The sequence below is a fragment of the Muntiacus reevesi genome, chromosome 2, assembly GCF_963930625.1.
Source record: "Muntiacus reevesi chromosome 2, mMunRee1.1, whole genome shotgun sequence".
Lineage (NCBI taxonomy): Eukaryota > Metazoa > Chordata > Mammalia > Artiodactyla > Cervidae > Muntiacus > Muntiacus reevesi.
In genome coordinates, this window is record NC_089250.1 from 41,275,511 (window position 1) to 41,292,372 (window position 16,862).

Sequence of the window (16,862 nt, forward strand, 5' to 3'; positions counted from 1 at the left end):
TTTTTGTCCATCGTGCTTCTGGGGAACAATGGGAGAATAACCACAGAAATCAAGCATGAGCCCAGCTTCATGATTGCCAATATTTTCCTTTTTTTTTTCCGTTGGCAAGCCATTTCACAGCATTTCCTAAAAAGATAAGGAAAAGCTCACAGGGCTGACATGCAGATGGTTGTTCACAGACATACTGTGAATTCTGAGATGCAAAAAGAAACCAACACAGGGGAAATAGTGCAGGTGGCTGACCCTCGTGTGCTGGAGTTATGCTAGATTTCTGTAACAAAGAGGCATTTGGCCAGTGCAAGGATCATCAGATCATTCTGACTATTAGCAGGTGAGAGAGACTCCATCCTTATGGACAAAGAGCCCACATGTTGTCCTTGTGGTCCCGGGCATTGGGTCCGTGGTGTTCATACTCACCAGGAGGAAACAGACACAGAGAAGGCAAGAGAGAAGCCTCACTGTGCAAAGTGCTGAGGGTTCCTGACCGGTTGGTCTCCAGGGAGGGTGCTGTCCCTATTCAGAATTGGGATGGTCCCATCTTGGCTGTCCTGGATGTCAGCTGAGGGCCCCCGAAGGAAGAATCTTTTCTCCTTGATAATGAAAACCACACCACATATCACACCCCTGTCACCAGAGAAATGTGAAACTGAGATAGGAAAGCAACCTCTGTTAAGAAAACAAATCCACACAGCAAGAGGTGCATGCTGCTGACGGCAGTGTTTGTAGGAAAACACAGGAAAATGTCCCCTTTGCATGGTTCACCCGAGGTGCCCATAAATATTCACCTGATATCTGTCAGCAAAACATCCGCCAGCCTGCAATAATGCCAAGCAGACGGCTCATCAGAAACCTCAAGCCTGGAAAAGTGAGAACCACCAGGGGGCCTGGGGGATGGCCATGTCCTCCTCAAACAGGTAGAACCTGAGAAGTCGGAAGACACTCCTCAGAGTGGAGAGAAGTATATTTAGAAACAGAACACGTTGCTTGGAACCGTAACCTTACATAAGGCGCTGCCCACAGAGGTCTACACCGTGACATACGGATTCAAGAAGGATTTAGCAGAGAAAGCAGTGGTGTTTCGGGGAGGCTTGGTGGAGGAGGGTCCGGGTTGTGAAGGGGGAGCAGCTGTAACTTGAAGTCAGATCCCAGACGACGGTGGTCTTACCAGCACACCATCCAGTGCTCTGCTGGCCCAGGCTGGGTGAAGTCTGCGCATGTTTCAGCATGGCATTGGGTGGATTTTCCTCTTGTGTTTTTTCTTCTAGGAAATAGGAGAAAGATCTAGCTTTTGATAGGTTAGCCAATTCCTGAGTCTCCTCTTCTAGTCCTTTTGTTTTTATCCCTTTTGAAATGTCAGTAAGCAGCAGATCACTGAAACAGAGTTAAATAAAGTGCGGACACTCGAGGGTCCTGTGAGCAGTCCCCTCCCCCGTCACCTCACTTCTCATTCATTCCCCCCACCCCCAGACTCCTGATCCCCTTGACTTCACAGCCCCCAATATGGCTTTGCAGCCTCTCCTGCACCCAGAATGTTCTCTCCTCCCCTTCGCTGAGCTAGTTTCTCGTCAGCATGCAGGTCACAGTGTTCGTGCCCCTGCTGACAAAGTCTCTGTGTTTGGCTTGTTTATATCCTGTCACACTGGACACCGACGAGCCATCTTAGGTTGAGTTTCCCAGAAGCGGTCAGTGATGTGAGGACTGAGAGCACCTGATTTGCTGGGAAATGCCCTCTGGAGACCAGCTCGTCAGCAGGGGGAGCAAGATGGGAGGCATCCAGGAGGCACGGGCTTCAAAGCACAGAGGCACTGGGCCTGACCGCAGGACCAGGGGTGTGAGTGATGTCCCCATGGACACCGTGGACGGAGTGGGCCATTGGTGAGTCGTGTATAGCCTCCGAGGTGAGGACCGGAGGCAGAGTTCCTGGATACATCCCCAACTCAGCGCTGAGTGGGCGCCTGATGACCCATCACGCTGATCGGTCTATCAGTGAATAAACGACTCTGTCTGAGGGCCCTCCAGGTCAGTGTCGTCCTTTTTTATAATCAAAATGCAGTCAGACTCTCCCTGTGTGAGCACCCATGCTCCTGGAGCATTTATGCTTCTGGTGAGCACTTATGTGACCTGGACTTTGTTTAATAGGTTGCTTTAAAAAGTCTCCAACATCAAGTCCACGGGGCAGACATGGGAACAGCGCTCCACAGGGCCTCCGGTGGCCCCAGGGCCTCCTGGCAGCGATTGGCTTGGTGCTGAGACACAAGAGCAAACTGTGTTTCCAGCAAATTACAAAAACAGGATGGGCTCCAAACAAGGAATAAGGAGAAAGCAGAACATGAAGACTGTTATTGGCATTTTATTAGAGAAGAGAGAAATCCCAAGGTCGTTCTAGCTAATAGACCTTCCCCGTGACTGCAGAGGAAAGAGGAGAGGGTAGGGGGGCCCCACCAACCCCACTCAGACCCCTGCCCATCCTTAGAGTGTCCATGGGATTGAGTAAGATCGAAGCTCCCAGGGACAGCCATGCAATCCCTCTGGAGGGGACGGAGTCAGAGGTGCTTCATGTGAACAAGCTTGGCAAGGCCACTGGGTCGCTGTCCCCTGCAGAAGATTGTGCATCTTGAAACAAGATGAAGAGCCTCGTGGAGGCTGAAGAATCCAGGAGAATCGAGGGCAGAGAAGAATGAGTGACGGTGGGCTTGTCATGGTTGTCGTTGCTGCATATTTGCTGAAGTAGACGTTGGTCCAGAGGTAGGTATCAGGGCAGAGAACTTGCAACATTCCTGACATGCGACGGTGAAGAGATGCCCTCAAGACAGAATCCCCGTGACTCCCCATCCAAACAGCTCTCTTGAGCCCAGCGGCCTCTGTGTAGGTAGGTCCCGGCTCTCCAGGGTGGGGCCTGGGCATCTGCATTTCTGACAGCTTCCAGTGAGGCCAATGTTGCTGCCCCTGGACCACACTGTGAGCAGGGCAGGCAGAGAGCATCACTGCTTAGTGGCCCAGGCAGCTTCTAAGCCACTTCATGGAAAAGCTACAAGAAGGTTTCTCTCGCTAAAGAGGGGCTGCCCCCAGTGCCCCCTTGGGATGCCTGAGGACCCCTCTCTCCTTCTAAGGAGGGCCCTTAACCCATCGACAGAGCTCACCCCTTGAGCCCTGCTCAAGGACCCTGCTCTTCCCAGTAAGGCATCACTTGACCCTCCTCATCATCCTGGTCGATCTGGATCCTTCTTGAGATGAGGTGAGAAGTAGATCACCCAGAGGTGATCTGCGCAGTGTGGGGCAGACTGGAGCTCCTGCCCCTCCTTCTAGAACCTCCCTCCCCGAGGCCCACCGGTACTGCCAGGCCTTTGGCGTCTGGGTGGCACTGGCCTCACTCGCTACCTCTGCCCAGGCACCTCCTCCTCAGGCTCTTTCCACAAGTCCTCACTGCCTCACACTTAGCCTCAGCGGGTAGTGAGGATGGCTAAGGATCCTCACCATATGTCTTCTAGAAACGTAGCAAGGAACTGGTGCAATCTCACGGAGGAGGCAGGTGAGCTCCTTGCCAGGCGGATGCCAGCAGCTTGGGCAAGGTCCTGGCATCGGGTAGTCTCCACTGGAGGCCAGTATGCTCCTAAGGGGTTCATGGCTCTGTCCTCTGTTCCAGCTGGAACTGCCCACCCACCTCCCTGTAACTGCCCACCCCCCATCTGCTGTCCTTAACGTGGGCTGGGGGTCAGGTGTGAGAATGTCAGACTTCTGGCAGACAGGAAAATGTCAGACAGGAGGCTGACCTCTGATCCACCAGTTCTGAGTTCCTTCCCATAACACCCGGGGTCCACCTGGCGGGTAGGACGTCTACATTTGGGAGGCAAAAGCTAAGGGAAGGATGCCAGGGACTTGGAGGAGAGTGTGGAAGGAGCCAGCTGCCACATCAAAGAGAGAACAGATGCCTCCCCAAATAGGAGATACAAATGGCAAATAAGCACAGAGAGATGTCCACATCACCACCTCGGGAAAAGTGCAAACTAAAGCCAGCACAAGCGAGTGCTTCAAGGATGCAGAAGCCAGATGGCCTCCCCGGAAGACAGTTGATCGTTTTCCTGTAAAGTTAAACACCCTGCAACCCAGCAACCTCATTCCTGGTATTCCGTAGACACGAAGTCTATGTTCAAGCAGAAACCTGCACGAGTGCATCACAGCCTTCTTTAGTAAGAATCAAAAACTGAAAATAAAAAGCCTTTGGTGGACAAACGGACGAACGCACAGCGGCACTTCCTTATCGTAGAAAATCACTCGGGAATAAAATGGAGTGAACTGCTGACACTCCCAGCAGCCTGGGTGACTTTTGGGGCCTGGTGCTGAGGGGACTGGTCAGGGGTCTTGCCCTAGGCAGAGGCTGTGTCCTAGTTTAGGCTCTGGGCCACACTTATGTAAGAGGTGCAGTCACGGGTGTGAGGCTGCGTTCTATCTTTGCAGTCCCTACAGGAACTCTGTTCTAGTTTCAACACTTTTATGTGAGTCTAAAATTGTTTCAAAGGGTATGTGTGTGTATGTCTGTTTGTGTGTGTATGCACATATACATCTCTGTGACCTAGACTTAGTTGAAGAGTTTTTAGATGCGACCTCGCACACAGACACAGTGAGTGAAATAATTTATTCATATACATACGTACACATATTGTACAAGACCATCTTCAATGAATTTTAATACTCTATAACCTTCAAACTAACTAAAATATAATTTAAATACATGCCTTCCTTTCAATAAAATGGAATATTTCAGAATAGTAAAGAAACTTGGGAAATGAGTGACTGATTTTTTTTATTTTATTTTTTAATTGAAGGATAATGGCTTTACAGAATTTTGTTGGTTTCTGCGAAACAACAACACAAATCAGCCATTGTTGTTCAGTTGCTCAGTCGTGTCCAACTCTGAGACCCCATGGACTGCAGTCCACCAGGCTTCCCCTTCCTTCACCATCTCCCAAAGTGTGCTCAAACTCACATCCATTGATTCGGCGATGCCATCCAACCATCTCATCCTCTGTCATTCCCTTCTCCTCCTGCCTTCTGTCTTTCCCAGCAAGAGGCTCTGGGGAAGCATACAGATGTCCCCTCCCTCTTGAACCTCTAGTAACTGATGACTTTGAACAGCCCAGCCAGTGCCTTGATAGGTTTACTGCGATGAGACCTTGCATAGAGGCATCCCTTGGTTTAGAAAATACTCTCATTTTACAAACTAGGGAGCCCACCTGTGCCACAGGCGCATGCAGACGAGGGGCGGTGGCCACACTCAGTATCAAGGGGTTGAGGGACACCAAGTAGGCAGGCCCTGGGGTCCCTGTTCCTAGAGAGATGGCTTTCTTGTTGCTGCAGAGGTGGGGCATGGAGCTCTGAGGACCTCGACCTGCATAGGGGCTGGTGTCCTTGGCCAATCCCTGATGCTACAGGAGGAGGAAGGAGGCATCAAACAGGCAGAGGGGCCACAGTCAGAGCCCGACAACCATGGCCCCCACTCCAGCCAGAGAGGCTTCTGGAGCCTGGCCAGGTGGGGGGTCCAGGAGGGAGGGGGCAGCTGGACTCTCAGAGGAGGGCCCTGCGGTTCTCACTGGCCCCTCCCGAGGCACAAGTAACTCTTGCACTTCCTTGGGGGGGCAGATCCTCTGTGGTGGGTGGGCAGATGGGTGAGGATGGCTGGATGGATGCTGTGTCCCCATAACTTATTCCCAGGAGGCGTGCATCCCACCTCTCTGGGCAGACAGATGGGTGAGGACAGTTGGATGGATACTGTGTCCCCATAGCTCGTTCCCAGGAGGTGAACGCTCCACCAGGGCCCCCGCTTCCCGCCCACCCTCCTCACCTCTCAGCTGAGAACATCATCTTCACGGGCCCAGGTGAGCTGTCCGCCACCAGGTTCCCCTGCGAGCCCTTTGTCACTGGCCCCGGGGGTGGACATGCAGCCACCCGTCAGCTAGGTGACCTGGCTTTGTTCCAGGAGATGCCTTAGGCTCCGCATATCTCCAAGCTCCTGAGAGAGCAGGTGTGTGACACCGACACTACTAAATGGCTTCTCTGCAGAAACACGAAAAGGACAAACTTGATGAAATGCCAAATCGCAGTGTAAAATGAATTATTCATGTGTCATAAAAAGAGTGAATTCGATATTTTTCCATTTCCCCCCCATAACTTTCACAGTGTTCCATTAAAGCGTAATGAAAAAAGAGGGAAAAGTGAATGCAATGTTTAATCCCCAAAAGAAAGAATTCGATTTAAAGTATAATTTTTTTTCCTTCTAAAATGGCACGTGTGAGGGAATTTTTGACTTTTTATTTCTGAAATAATTTCAGACAGAAGAATTGCAAGAGTGGTACGAAGAATCCCTATATGCTTGTCACCCGGTTTCCTTTGGTCTTAACCGTTTACCGTTGGGTGCGTTACTGTTCTCTCAATGTGCATATATGTTTTCCTGAGCTCTTTGCAAGAAAGTGTCAGGCAAGATGTCCTTTTATCCCTAAACAGGCCAGGTGTGTTTTCTAAAAACAAGTGCAATTATAAAAATCAGGAAATTAAAGTCATTCCAGTACTATCATCTCATCTATAGACCTTATGTACATTTTTCCAGTTCTTTCAATATTGTCCTTATAGCAAAAGGGAGAAAAATCAGACCCAGTTCTGGACCCAATCTTGCATTTTCTTGCTCTTCTCTTTTTGTTGTATAGTTGCTAAGTCGTGTCTGACTCTGCAACGCCATGGACTGGCTCCTCGGTCCATGGGATTCTCCAGGCAAGAATACTGGAGTGGGTTGCCATTCCCTTCTCCAGGGCATCTTCCCAAACCAGGGATCCAACCCACATCTCCTCCTTGGCAGGTGGATTCTTTACCACTGAACCACCAGGGAAGCCCTGAGGCTATTCTCTGATCATAGTCTTCTATAATCTGGAACCTTTCTTCTGCCATCACCTTCATGTTCTTGACATGTTTTGAGAGTCCAGGTCGGTTGTTTCAGGGTAGCCCTCCTTCTGGGTCATCTGGTGATTCCTGCTGGTTGGATTCAGGTGATGGTGCTGTGGGAAGGGCCCCCACAAGGAGACACCTGCCTCCACATGTCCTGTCACCAGCGTGGCATGTCTGTGGGACACCTGACAAGTGGTGATTCTATCCCCTTTTGCAAGTGGCATCTGCCAGGTGCCTCCCAGCCAAGCAGCATTTCTCTGGAATTAATAAGCATCTTGCGGGGAAGTGCTGTGTGAGAATGGAGCATCCCCCTTAGCACTAGTTGTTCACTTACTGGTTTTAAAACTCTTTACAAGCTCCTAACCTCATGGCTCCTTCTGTATTCATTAGCTGGGCATTCATCCATGGGATAGAGTTTTCCCTTCCTCCATATTTATTTTTTTACACATTTATTGCTTCAGACTGGCTGGACCATTGATTGTTACTCTGTGGGTTCCTGTCCGTCCTTACAGTATTCACGTTGTGTTTATGCTCACTTTGTTACGGATTAGACAGGTGCCCCTTCTGGTTAGTTCTGTGTCTCTTTGACACAATTCGTCGTCTCTTACCCGTTTTATCATCATTTTGTATGCAGCGATCTGTCCCAGGTCTGTTTTGGATTTGGCAGCCCTGACCCTGAAATCGGTCCTTTCTTCAAAGATCCCTGGTTCCACATATTGGAGAACCATGTTTAGAAACCAATGTCTAGACACTGGGTCTGCTCATCACCTGGGAGTGGGTGTGTTGTCCCAGCCCCTCTCCACAGACTGAGCTGGAAGAAACATGTAGCACATATGTACATAAACAGATCTGTGTAACTGTGTGTGTACACAGTCCGTGTGTATATGGACATACTTATTTTTTTAATCTATTTATAGATAGATGGAAACCAACATCCTCAGTCTAATCCAGTCTGCTCACATCACTGCTCACATCAGTATCAGCGGCTTTTTTCAGCTGCTCTTTATCCCATGGGGTGGACACCTCACCATTTATGTAACCACTGTCCTTTGAATGAGCGTTTAGGTCATTCCCAATATTTTGCAATTACATACAAGGCTGCAATAAATAACCTTGAGCATATATATTTTTCTATTATCGGAGGTGAATCTTCAGGATAAGTAACCTAGAAGTGAGGTTATTGGGCCAAAATTCAGCACGTATTTAATTGTGCTGCACATTGACAGATCTGCTTCCTAAGGTGGCACCAATTTGCATCTAACCAGCCGGTATCCCCACATCCTAACAGACAGGATGGCTGGTTTAGGTAGAACATGGTATCTTCTTGCGATTTTGCTTCTCCTTTCTTCAAGTGAGGGTGGACATCATCCCGCTTGGATGAGACGAGACCATCAGAGCACCCAGCCAGGAATTTCAGATGCTGACCCTGTGCCCATGTGACTCTGAGAGTCAAGTCCTAGTTCAAAGCATTCCCAGCCCACGGTGCCAAATCTACCTTGGACTTTCCACCTGCAAAGAGTAGGGAACCCAGTGGGTAAAGTGTTATATTCCCCTGACAGGTGTAACATCAAGGGGAAGAAGATCTAAAGGAATAACCATTGCTTTATACAATTACATGAAGCTCTTATGTGCAGAAAGTCAGACACAAAGAAAATCTCACTGGAAGGGAAGCTATGACAAACCTAGAGAGCATATTGTTTTTTACTTACAAAAGTTATATTTACACATCTAGTAAGTAAAGCAAGTTATACCCATTTCAAAATATATATTTAAGCACACATCTGAGTACCTTTCAAAAGGCAAGATGTTTTTAAGAGAACTTCAGTTTAATAAAGCTAAATGGGAAGAATTTAAGGTTGCATTTGACATAGTATTTAAACAAAACCAAAGTGCTAAAACTCAGTATTTAGACAAAGAATGCAATTCACTAGTCTCTAGGCAAAGAAAATGGCCCATAGCAGATGGCACACAGAATGCCCTCCAAAGAGATAGCACTCTGCCGACAAAGGTCCGTCTAGTCAAAGCTATGGTTTTTCCAGTAGTTATGTATGGATGTGAGAGTTGAATCATAAAGAAGGCTGAACACTGAAGAATTGATGCTTTTGAACTGTGGGGCTGGAGAAGACTCTTAAGAGTCCCTTGGACTGCAAGGAGATCAAACTAGTCAATCCTAAAGGAAATCAGTCCTGAATATATATTGGAAGGACTGATGCTGAAGCTGAAACTCCAATCCTTTGGCCATCTGATGTGAAGAACTGACTGATTGGAAAAGACCCTGATGCTGGGAAAGATTGAAGGTGGGAGGAGAGGGGGGCGACAGACAGTGAGATGGTTGGATGGCATCACCGACTCAATGGACATGAGTTTGAGCACACACCAGGAGATGGTGAAGGACAGAGAAATCTAGCATGTTGCAGTCCATGGGGTCGCAACGAGTCAGACACGACTGAGTGACTGGATAACAACAATAGTAGACAGTGAGGCAGTGGTGCCATGATGGTCAGTGTAGACATGGGCGCTGCGGGCAGTCTTAACCCTCCATGGCCTGGTGGGTCAGACCTGCATCTCAAGGAGCTCCAATGCTGTGCTGAGTTCTGATCTGTTCCACTGCCTGCTCCTTGGGCCCCCAATGCAGTGTCTCCAAGTGGACCGTATCCCACATGCTCCATGTGAGGATGAAGGACGGGGGAGCCCCTGTCAGCACGTCTGCTCCTTTATAAGTTTCATCACCAATAACCTTGCTTCTTGTAGGAAAAAATAGAAATGCAAAAAGAAAGAAAACATCACTGATGTGCCCCCTCATCTGGAAGCAGCTTAATTTCTGACATTTTGGAGGAAATATAACTTGTTTCACGCTCTACCTCTTTCTTTCCCTCAGTTGTTACAGGCATCTTTCCAGGGCAGTGAATAAGCACTTACATCACCATTTTCCATAACTGTGTAGAAGTCCACATAGAGTCCTCTGTGATTTTGGTTGTTTTGAAGCAGTGCTGTCGGGAGCACCATACAGGCTTCACAGGAATTCCCGATTCCTAGTGTCTCTTGGCCTTTGCCTCCCAACCCAGGCCATGCAGAGATGCTGCCCCCCAGCAGAGATGCTCCCCCCTAGCAGAGATGCTCCCCCCAGCAGAGGTGCTTCCCCCCAGCAGAGATGCTTCCCCCTAGCAGAGTTGCTTCCCCCCAGCAGAGAAAGCCAGGGGATGAGGGGGCAGTGGGGGCCCAGGGAGCTAGTGTGGGGGTGAGGCCTTGAGAGAGATGAGTGACAAGGGTTGCATCCCCCTGCACCCTTGCACCCTCCGTGGCCATGCTCACAGGGTTAATACGTATCCAACCGGGCTCTGTGATTATCCTATGAAATCTTCCCAAGGAAGATACGTGTATCTTCTATGGCTGATTCATATCAATGTATGACAAAACCCACTGAAATGTTGTGAAGTAATTAGCCTCCAACTAATAAAAAAAATAAATAAATAAAAAGAAACCTTAGGGGCGGAGAACCAGCTCTCTGCATGGAGGTCACGGCTGAAGGCAGACTGCCTGGCCACGGGGAGGGAGTCCAGACCTGCCCTGCCCATTTAAAGCATCTGTTCCTCCAACCACATGGACGGTGAATGCCTTTGGATGCTTGCATCCTGCCTTGCAGATATTCTAATCTAATGACCCATGAAGAGGATTTTCAGAAACAGTTGCTGTGTGTGGCTCGTGCCTTGGTGGTGGCAGTTGTGTCTTTTCTCTTCTTGTTTTGTTGGCGTCCCTAGCACCCCCCAAGACCCCCACCCCCATCTGATGGCACAATGTCCAGGACCAATTGTATATCCAGCACTGCTGTTGATGGGAGGGAGAATGTACCAAGAGCTGGGCTGCTTTTGTCTGCCCTGTAATTTATCTGAATTTTTAAAAATCAATCTTAATCAAAATTGACTTGTTGTTTTGATGCCATGTAGCCACAACTTTGTAGTTTACAGAAGTGGCCCCCTTATACTCTAAATAACACTCTGTGAAGATTTTGAAGAGTGACCCTTTACATGGTTGTGTCATCAGAAGCTGTTTCCAGAGAGCGGGGTCAAGGCCCAGGCATCTCTGTGGGGTCTGTGGTCACAGCTCTCACTGCAGTGCTCTTTGATTGGAGGACTTCCCAACTGACCCCTCTGGCCGCCAACCTCCCCTTCGCCACCGTGAAACTGAGCAGTCAAGAAGTGGTCATCAGAATCCCAGGGCGGAAGGGTGTGGAGAAGACACCCCAGCTTCAGATAAGAAGCCACTGAGGCCAGTGAGATTGGCAGATGACCAGACACTGGTGTTCAGACAGTGGGGAGCACAGAGGTCTAGGGTGAACTGGCCAGCTGGCCAGTTCTGTGGTTTGGGGACATTGTAGCCTCCCAGAGGCCAGGGTATCCTTTGCCAAATAGAAATAACAGGAAAAATAGCCACAGCCGCTATTTCCAGAGGGGCTGTGAGAATCCAGCCAGCCCACATACTTAAACTCTTAGAAAACTAAAACAAAACCAAAACCTCCACTGAAGCCCAAAGTCTGAACAAGTACCCACGGTCAGAGCTGTCACACAGGCGCCAGGATTCCCACCTGCATAGACTGACCTGTCACGTGACGCATATCCTCTCTGCATCTGGCCTTCGGCCCCATCCTCTGTGTCTCTCCCAGGCCCTCAGGTCCTGCCCTGACTGTGGGGTCCCTTCCCCAGACCCCATGTAGAGGGCCACTGAGGGCAGCGAGGGCAGCCCAGTGCTGAGGTTCCTGGAGACCCTACCTGGCCTCCCCATTCCAGATTGAGGGCTCTGGCCTCCCTGCAGGGGGGCACATGTGCACCTGCCCACAGCCCGCAGTCCCAGACCCCGCCATGTGAGACGCCTCCCTGGGGCTGCTGGTTCCACCTCTGCAGGAGTGAGGATGGGCGCCCCGCCTTCCCTTTATTCTTTGGGAGGCGATGCTACAGAGGAAAGACAGGAGCTCTGCAAACCTGGCCCAGTGGAGGGGAAAGGGAGGGGTGCTGGGGACCCGAGGAGGGTGTGTGTGTGTGTGCATCTGGATGTGTGTTTGGGTGTGTTTGTGTATGTATGCATGTGTCTGTGTGTATCCGTATGTGTCTGTGTGTGTTTGTGTGTCTGTAACTGTGCGTATGTGTTCGTGTGTGTGTGCATGTATCTATGTGTGTGTTTGCATGTGCATGTGTCTGTGTCTACATGTGTCTGTGTGTGTGTAACTGTGTCTCTGTGTGTCTCTGTGTGTTCAGATGTGTGTGTGCATGTGTCTGTGTGTATCTGTATGTGTCTGTGTGTATGTGTGCTTTTATGTGTAACTGTGTGTGTGCATGTGTCTATGTGTATCTGTGTCTGTGTCTACATGTGTGTGTAACTGTGTGTCTGTGTGTGTCTCTGTGTGTTTGTGTGTGTGCATGTGTCTGTGTGTCTGTGTATGTTAGTGTGTCTGTGTGTGTAACTGTGTATTTGTGTGTGTCTCTTTGTGTTTGGATGTGTATTTGTGTGTGCATGTGTCTGTGTGTATCTGTATGTGTATGTGTGTGTGTCTGTGTGTGTTTGTGTGTGTATGTCTGTGTGTGTGTCTGTGTGTGTAACTGTGTGCATGTGTTTGTGTGTGTTTGGATGTGTGTTTGTGTGTGTGCATGTGTCTGTGTATGTCTGTGTATGTTTGTGTGTCTGTGTGTGTAACTGTGTTCATGTGTTTGGCTGTGTGTTTGTGTGTGTGCTTGTGTCTGTGTATATCTGTGTGTCTATGTGTGTGTTTGCGTGTCTGTGTGTGTATGTTTGTGTGTCTGTGTGTGTAACTGTGTGTCTGTGTGTGTAACTGTGTGTGTTTGTGTGTGTGCATATGTCTGTGTGTATGTTTGTGTGTCTGTGTGTGTAACTGTGTTCATGTGTTTGGCTGTGTGTTTGTGTGTGTGCTTGTGTCTGTGTATATATGTGTGTCTGTGTGTGTGTCTGTGTGTCTGTGTGTGTGTCTGTGTGTCTGTGCATGTGTTTGTGTGTGCCCATGTGTCTGTGTGTATCTGTATGTGTCTATGTGTGTGTCTGTGTGTGTGTTTGTGTGTCTGTGCATGTGTTTGTGTGTGCCCATGTGTCTGCATACGTGGAGGCCAGCTGGGTGCTGTGTGGACAGAGTGTCACCCGCTCCCACCCTGAGGGCCCAGGAGAAGGTCACTCCTTGCCATCGGGGTGAGCCCCTCCCCGTGTGCCTGTTTTCTCCCCCAGACAAGACACAAACAGGCCAGCAGGAAGCTTCCTACGCAGGCGCAGCGGAGGCTCCAATTTGCAGTTTTATGTGCGTTTGACTAACCAAAACAGGAGGGACACCAGGGCTCAAGACCAGGCCCACGACGTCCTTATTTAGGTCACAGTCCAAGGGAAAAAGGGATTCAAGGCAGAGTCCGGGCCCCAACACCAGCCCTGCCTCGACCTGAAACCAGGTTGACATCTTAGAACGAGGAGTGGACTCCACATGCCACTGTGTGCTCCCCCCAGCCCCGTTCTCCAGTGGACACCCCGCTGTCCGCACCCATCCCAGAGGTCCACTTGTCTGTGGGTTTAATCTCCCTGGAACAGCCCAGAGCCCATCCTTGGGGTCTTTCTCTTCCTACGGGGGACAGCACTTGCTGGGCAGGCTTGCAGGGCCTGACCCCCGCGTCAGTGATGGTGGGAGACCCCTGCTGACCCTCGTCCTCCCATCCGTCTCTCCCGGCAGAGTGACTACTCCAGCGACACGGAGAGCGAGGACAACTTCCTCGTGATGCCCCCGCGGGACCACCTGGGCCTCAGCGTCTTCTCCATGCTCTGCTGCTTCTGGCCGCTGGGCATCGCCGCCTTCTACCTGTCCCACGAGGTAAGGCCTCCCGTCGGCCACACGCACGCGGCCGGTATGCCCAGGCCGGCGAGAACAGGGTGGGGATGCTGAGGGGGGAAACCTGGTCTAGGGGGCCCAGCCTTACCCCAGCAGACCCGGGCGCATCCTCAGATGGCGGCCGTGGGGAAAGCAGCAGGTTGGGAGCCGGGCCTCCGAGCAGACACTCGTGGGGTGCCAGCAGGACAGACCGTGTGTTGGGAGAGTCCGTGGAGGGTGCTGGAACAGAGGCAAAGTGGGTTCTATTTTCTTTGTAAAAGGCTCCCACATAAAATAGGGTCCCATGACATGGCGCCTGTGCCCTCATCCCAAACAGCCTGTCTTGGCCAGTAACTGGGCCCTCTGTCCAGTGGCAAGGCTCTAAGAGAGTCAGTTCCTGGCCCTTTTTCATGGCAAACCTCCTCCTTGTGTTTCATGGACCCCAGGTTTTAAATACTTCCTCTGTGTTCCTGTCATTCAGAAATTACCTATGTTCCCATTCTTATTAATCAAAGGAAGACATGTACTTGTCAATTAGAGAGAGAGTTTCAGCCTCACCCGTTATCCCCACCAGATGGAGGGAAAGGCAGCCCCTTCTGTTGCTCCAGAGCCCACAGCATCCTCAGGGCCCCTGGGGCTCCCTCTCCAGTGTCCGGGACCCTGGGGCCATCCAGCCAGGCCTTGTGCTGGAAATGTTCCTTCCTCTTGCTTTGAGAAGGACCCTGGCCTCTCACTGCTTCTTGCCATTGTCTGTCCCTATTCAGTGTGTTGGGTGAGAGTCCCCATGAGTGCTCCTGTGTCCCCTGCCCCCCTTTCCTGATCCTACAAGGAGTGAGGAGGGAGGGGAGAACCCACTAGCGGCCCTCGAGGGCAGCCCCTCTTTGCAAGAAAACCAAGAGGCCCCAGAGGCCCTTCCAGGGGGGCATGGCGTGGCCGCTTCTCTGAGATCTTGGTCCCAGAGGATGGACGGGTGTGGGGAGGGGTGATGGAGCCATCCTACTTGGCCAGAGTTGTGCCCAGTGGTTATTCCACATCCAGCTTTGGCCTGGAGGGTCTGTCTGAGCATCTCTTTGGTGAGTTGGTTCTACACACACCAGAGGCCCCTACTCTGGGGTGCACAAACCCAGGTTGTAGAACTAGACTCTGGGCCACCAGGGGCCTGGGGGTGGTGGGTGGAGCGAGGCTGGGAGCTCCTGGACACAAGCAGTGGCCATGGGGGCTGCGTGCACCCAGGATTGGGATACACAGTGGGACCTGGTCAAAGGGCACGTGGGTAGATGGGGCCCCCAGAAGACCTCAGGCTCAGACCCTACTGCTCAGTGTCAATAGCACCCTGACCCTGTGTTCCTGCAATGCTAACAGGTAAGAGGGTTCCACCAGGTGAAGGAAGGTCCAGGAGGGTGGAGTCAAGGGAAGTCGGCTGTCCGGGAGCCCGGGTATGACCTCAGCGCCCCCTGCATCCAGTCCTGACACATCCAGAGTTGAAGGCGGGCGGCCTCCTAATAGGAGGCCCACCCCCAGCCTCCTATTCTGGCCTGCTGACTCACGTCATCCCCCACAGAGGGTGCCCTCCACACTAGAGCTATGTTTTAATTGCCAAATTGTAGAACCGGACCAATATTTTCACTCTGCAAGTGGACATTGGTGTCACCTGCCAACAGGGGCTGAGTGAGCCCCGGGTAAGCAGAGGCGGGGTCCAGGACAGGTCGCCTACAGACCAGGTTGTTCCTGATCTCAGCTTCTCCCTGACCCTGGGGGAGGCCCGTCTCTGGAGCAGGGCAAGGCAGGCATAGAATCTTTGTCTGAAAGATGGTAATACAGCAAAAATCCAGCCACAATTGAGGAGACTGGCATTAGATCCTCCTTCTCGGAGAGTAATGTTATCCTTCACACCTTAAGAACCTCCTAGACTTGGGCCTGACCAGTCAGGATGTTTAATACCTTCGATGGAAAGGATTCTGATCATTTATTAACAGCAAATGAAACACCGTCTCCATGGAAGCTGCTACCCACATTCTTGGAGTGAAGAGCAAGTGTTTAGAGGCCTGTGGGATTGCCTTCACTCTTGGAATAAGAGGAGGGGTTCTGAGGTCCCCCGCTTTCAGCCCCTCTCCTATTTGTGCTATGAGCATGAATTGCCCCTTGAGGAACATGGGTCCATGGGAGCTTGTGGCTGAGACCCGGGCATTGCAGGCTTGGGAGGCAGGCAGCCCCAGGCACCCAGCGCTCCAGCCCAGCCCTGAGGCCCCCGGGCCTTCTGTCCCTGCCTCTAAAGCCCGACTGCAGACACTGGAAATGGGAATTGTCAGCACACACCTGGGTCCCCAGGTGAAGGGACAGCTGGACAGAGACGTGGGGTCTTTTCTCCAACAGATTTTATGATTCGAAATAGGCCTTAAGTAGCAGTAACAGCAGTCAAAGTATCAGGTGGGCAGCATCTTTACCTGCCGGGTCCTGGTCCAGGTTAAACACCCTACACCTGCCTTCTCAGGCAGTCCTGGCCAACAGCATCGACAGCCTCAGTGGGGTTAGAAAGTCGTGTTGTCTGGCCCCACCGACCTGCTCCATCAGAGCCACCAGAGTGGGGCGTGGAGCCTGCATTTGAACAAGCCCTCCCTCACTCCTGATGCTGCTATAGTCTGAGCTGTTGCACATGCATGTTCTCTTGGGAAGTCCGTGACAGGGCACTGCCCTCACATTGCTTGGTAGCTATGGTATCAGGGAGGGCGATGGTGTCCCGAGGCCAGACCTGACTGGCAGTGAGCCTGGCCCAGAACCACCCCCAGAAGAGGCAGCGAATTGGAGCTGACAGTGTGGAGGACTCAGCGTGGAGGCCCAAGTGTAATATTTGTCCACAACTTCATTTACTCCAATGCTCATCATTTGATCCAGCCCCCAGTGCAGGCGTGGTTTATGTACCAAAGAGAGAAGAGAGTGTTATGTGTAGTTTTGGTGGGTCCACCAAGGAACCGATGCTCTGAGTGATGATGAGGGTGGAGAAGAACCCAAATTTGCTGAGCGATGCTAAGACCTAGTTGATGTGCTCACTTTATCTTATTTCATCTTTGCAATGAGTCTG

The 16,862-nt window shown here is 51.0% G+C and overlaps 1 protein-coding gene across 1 annotated transcript in view; it reads left to right on the forward strand.

Annotated features, from left to right (window-relative positions):
* Positions 1-16,862, forward strand: part of SYNDIG1 (synapse differentiation inducing 1) — a 103,143-nt gene that overhangs the window by 59,528 nt on the left and 26,753 nt on the right. Inside the window, exon 3 of the mRNA XM_065919601.1 lies at positions 13,649-13,786. Within this exon, the coding sequence (XP_065775673.1) occupies positions 13,649-13,786 (138 nt within the window). The remainder of the gene's footprint in view (positions 1-13,648; positions 13,787-16,862) is intronic.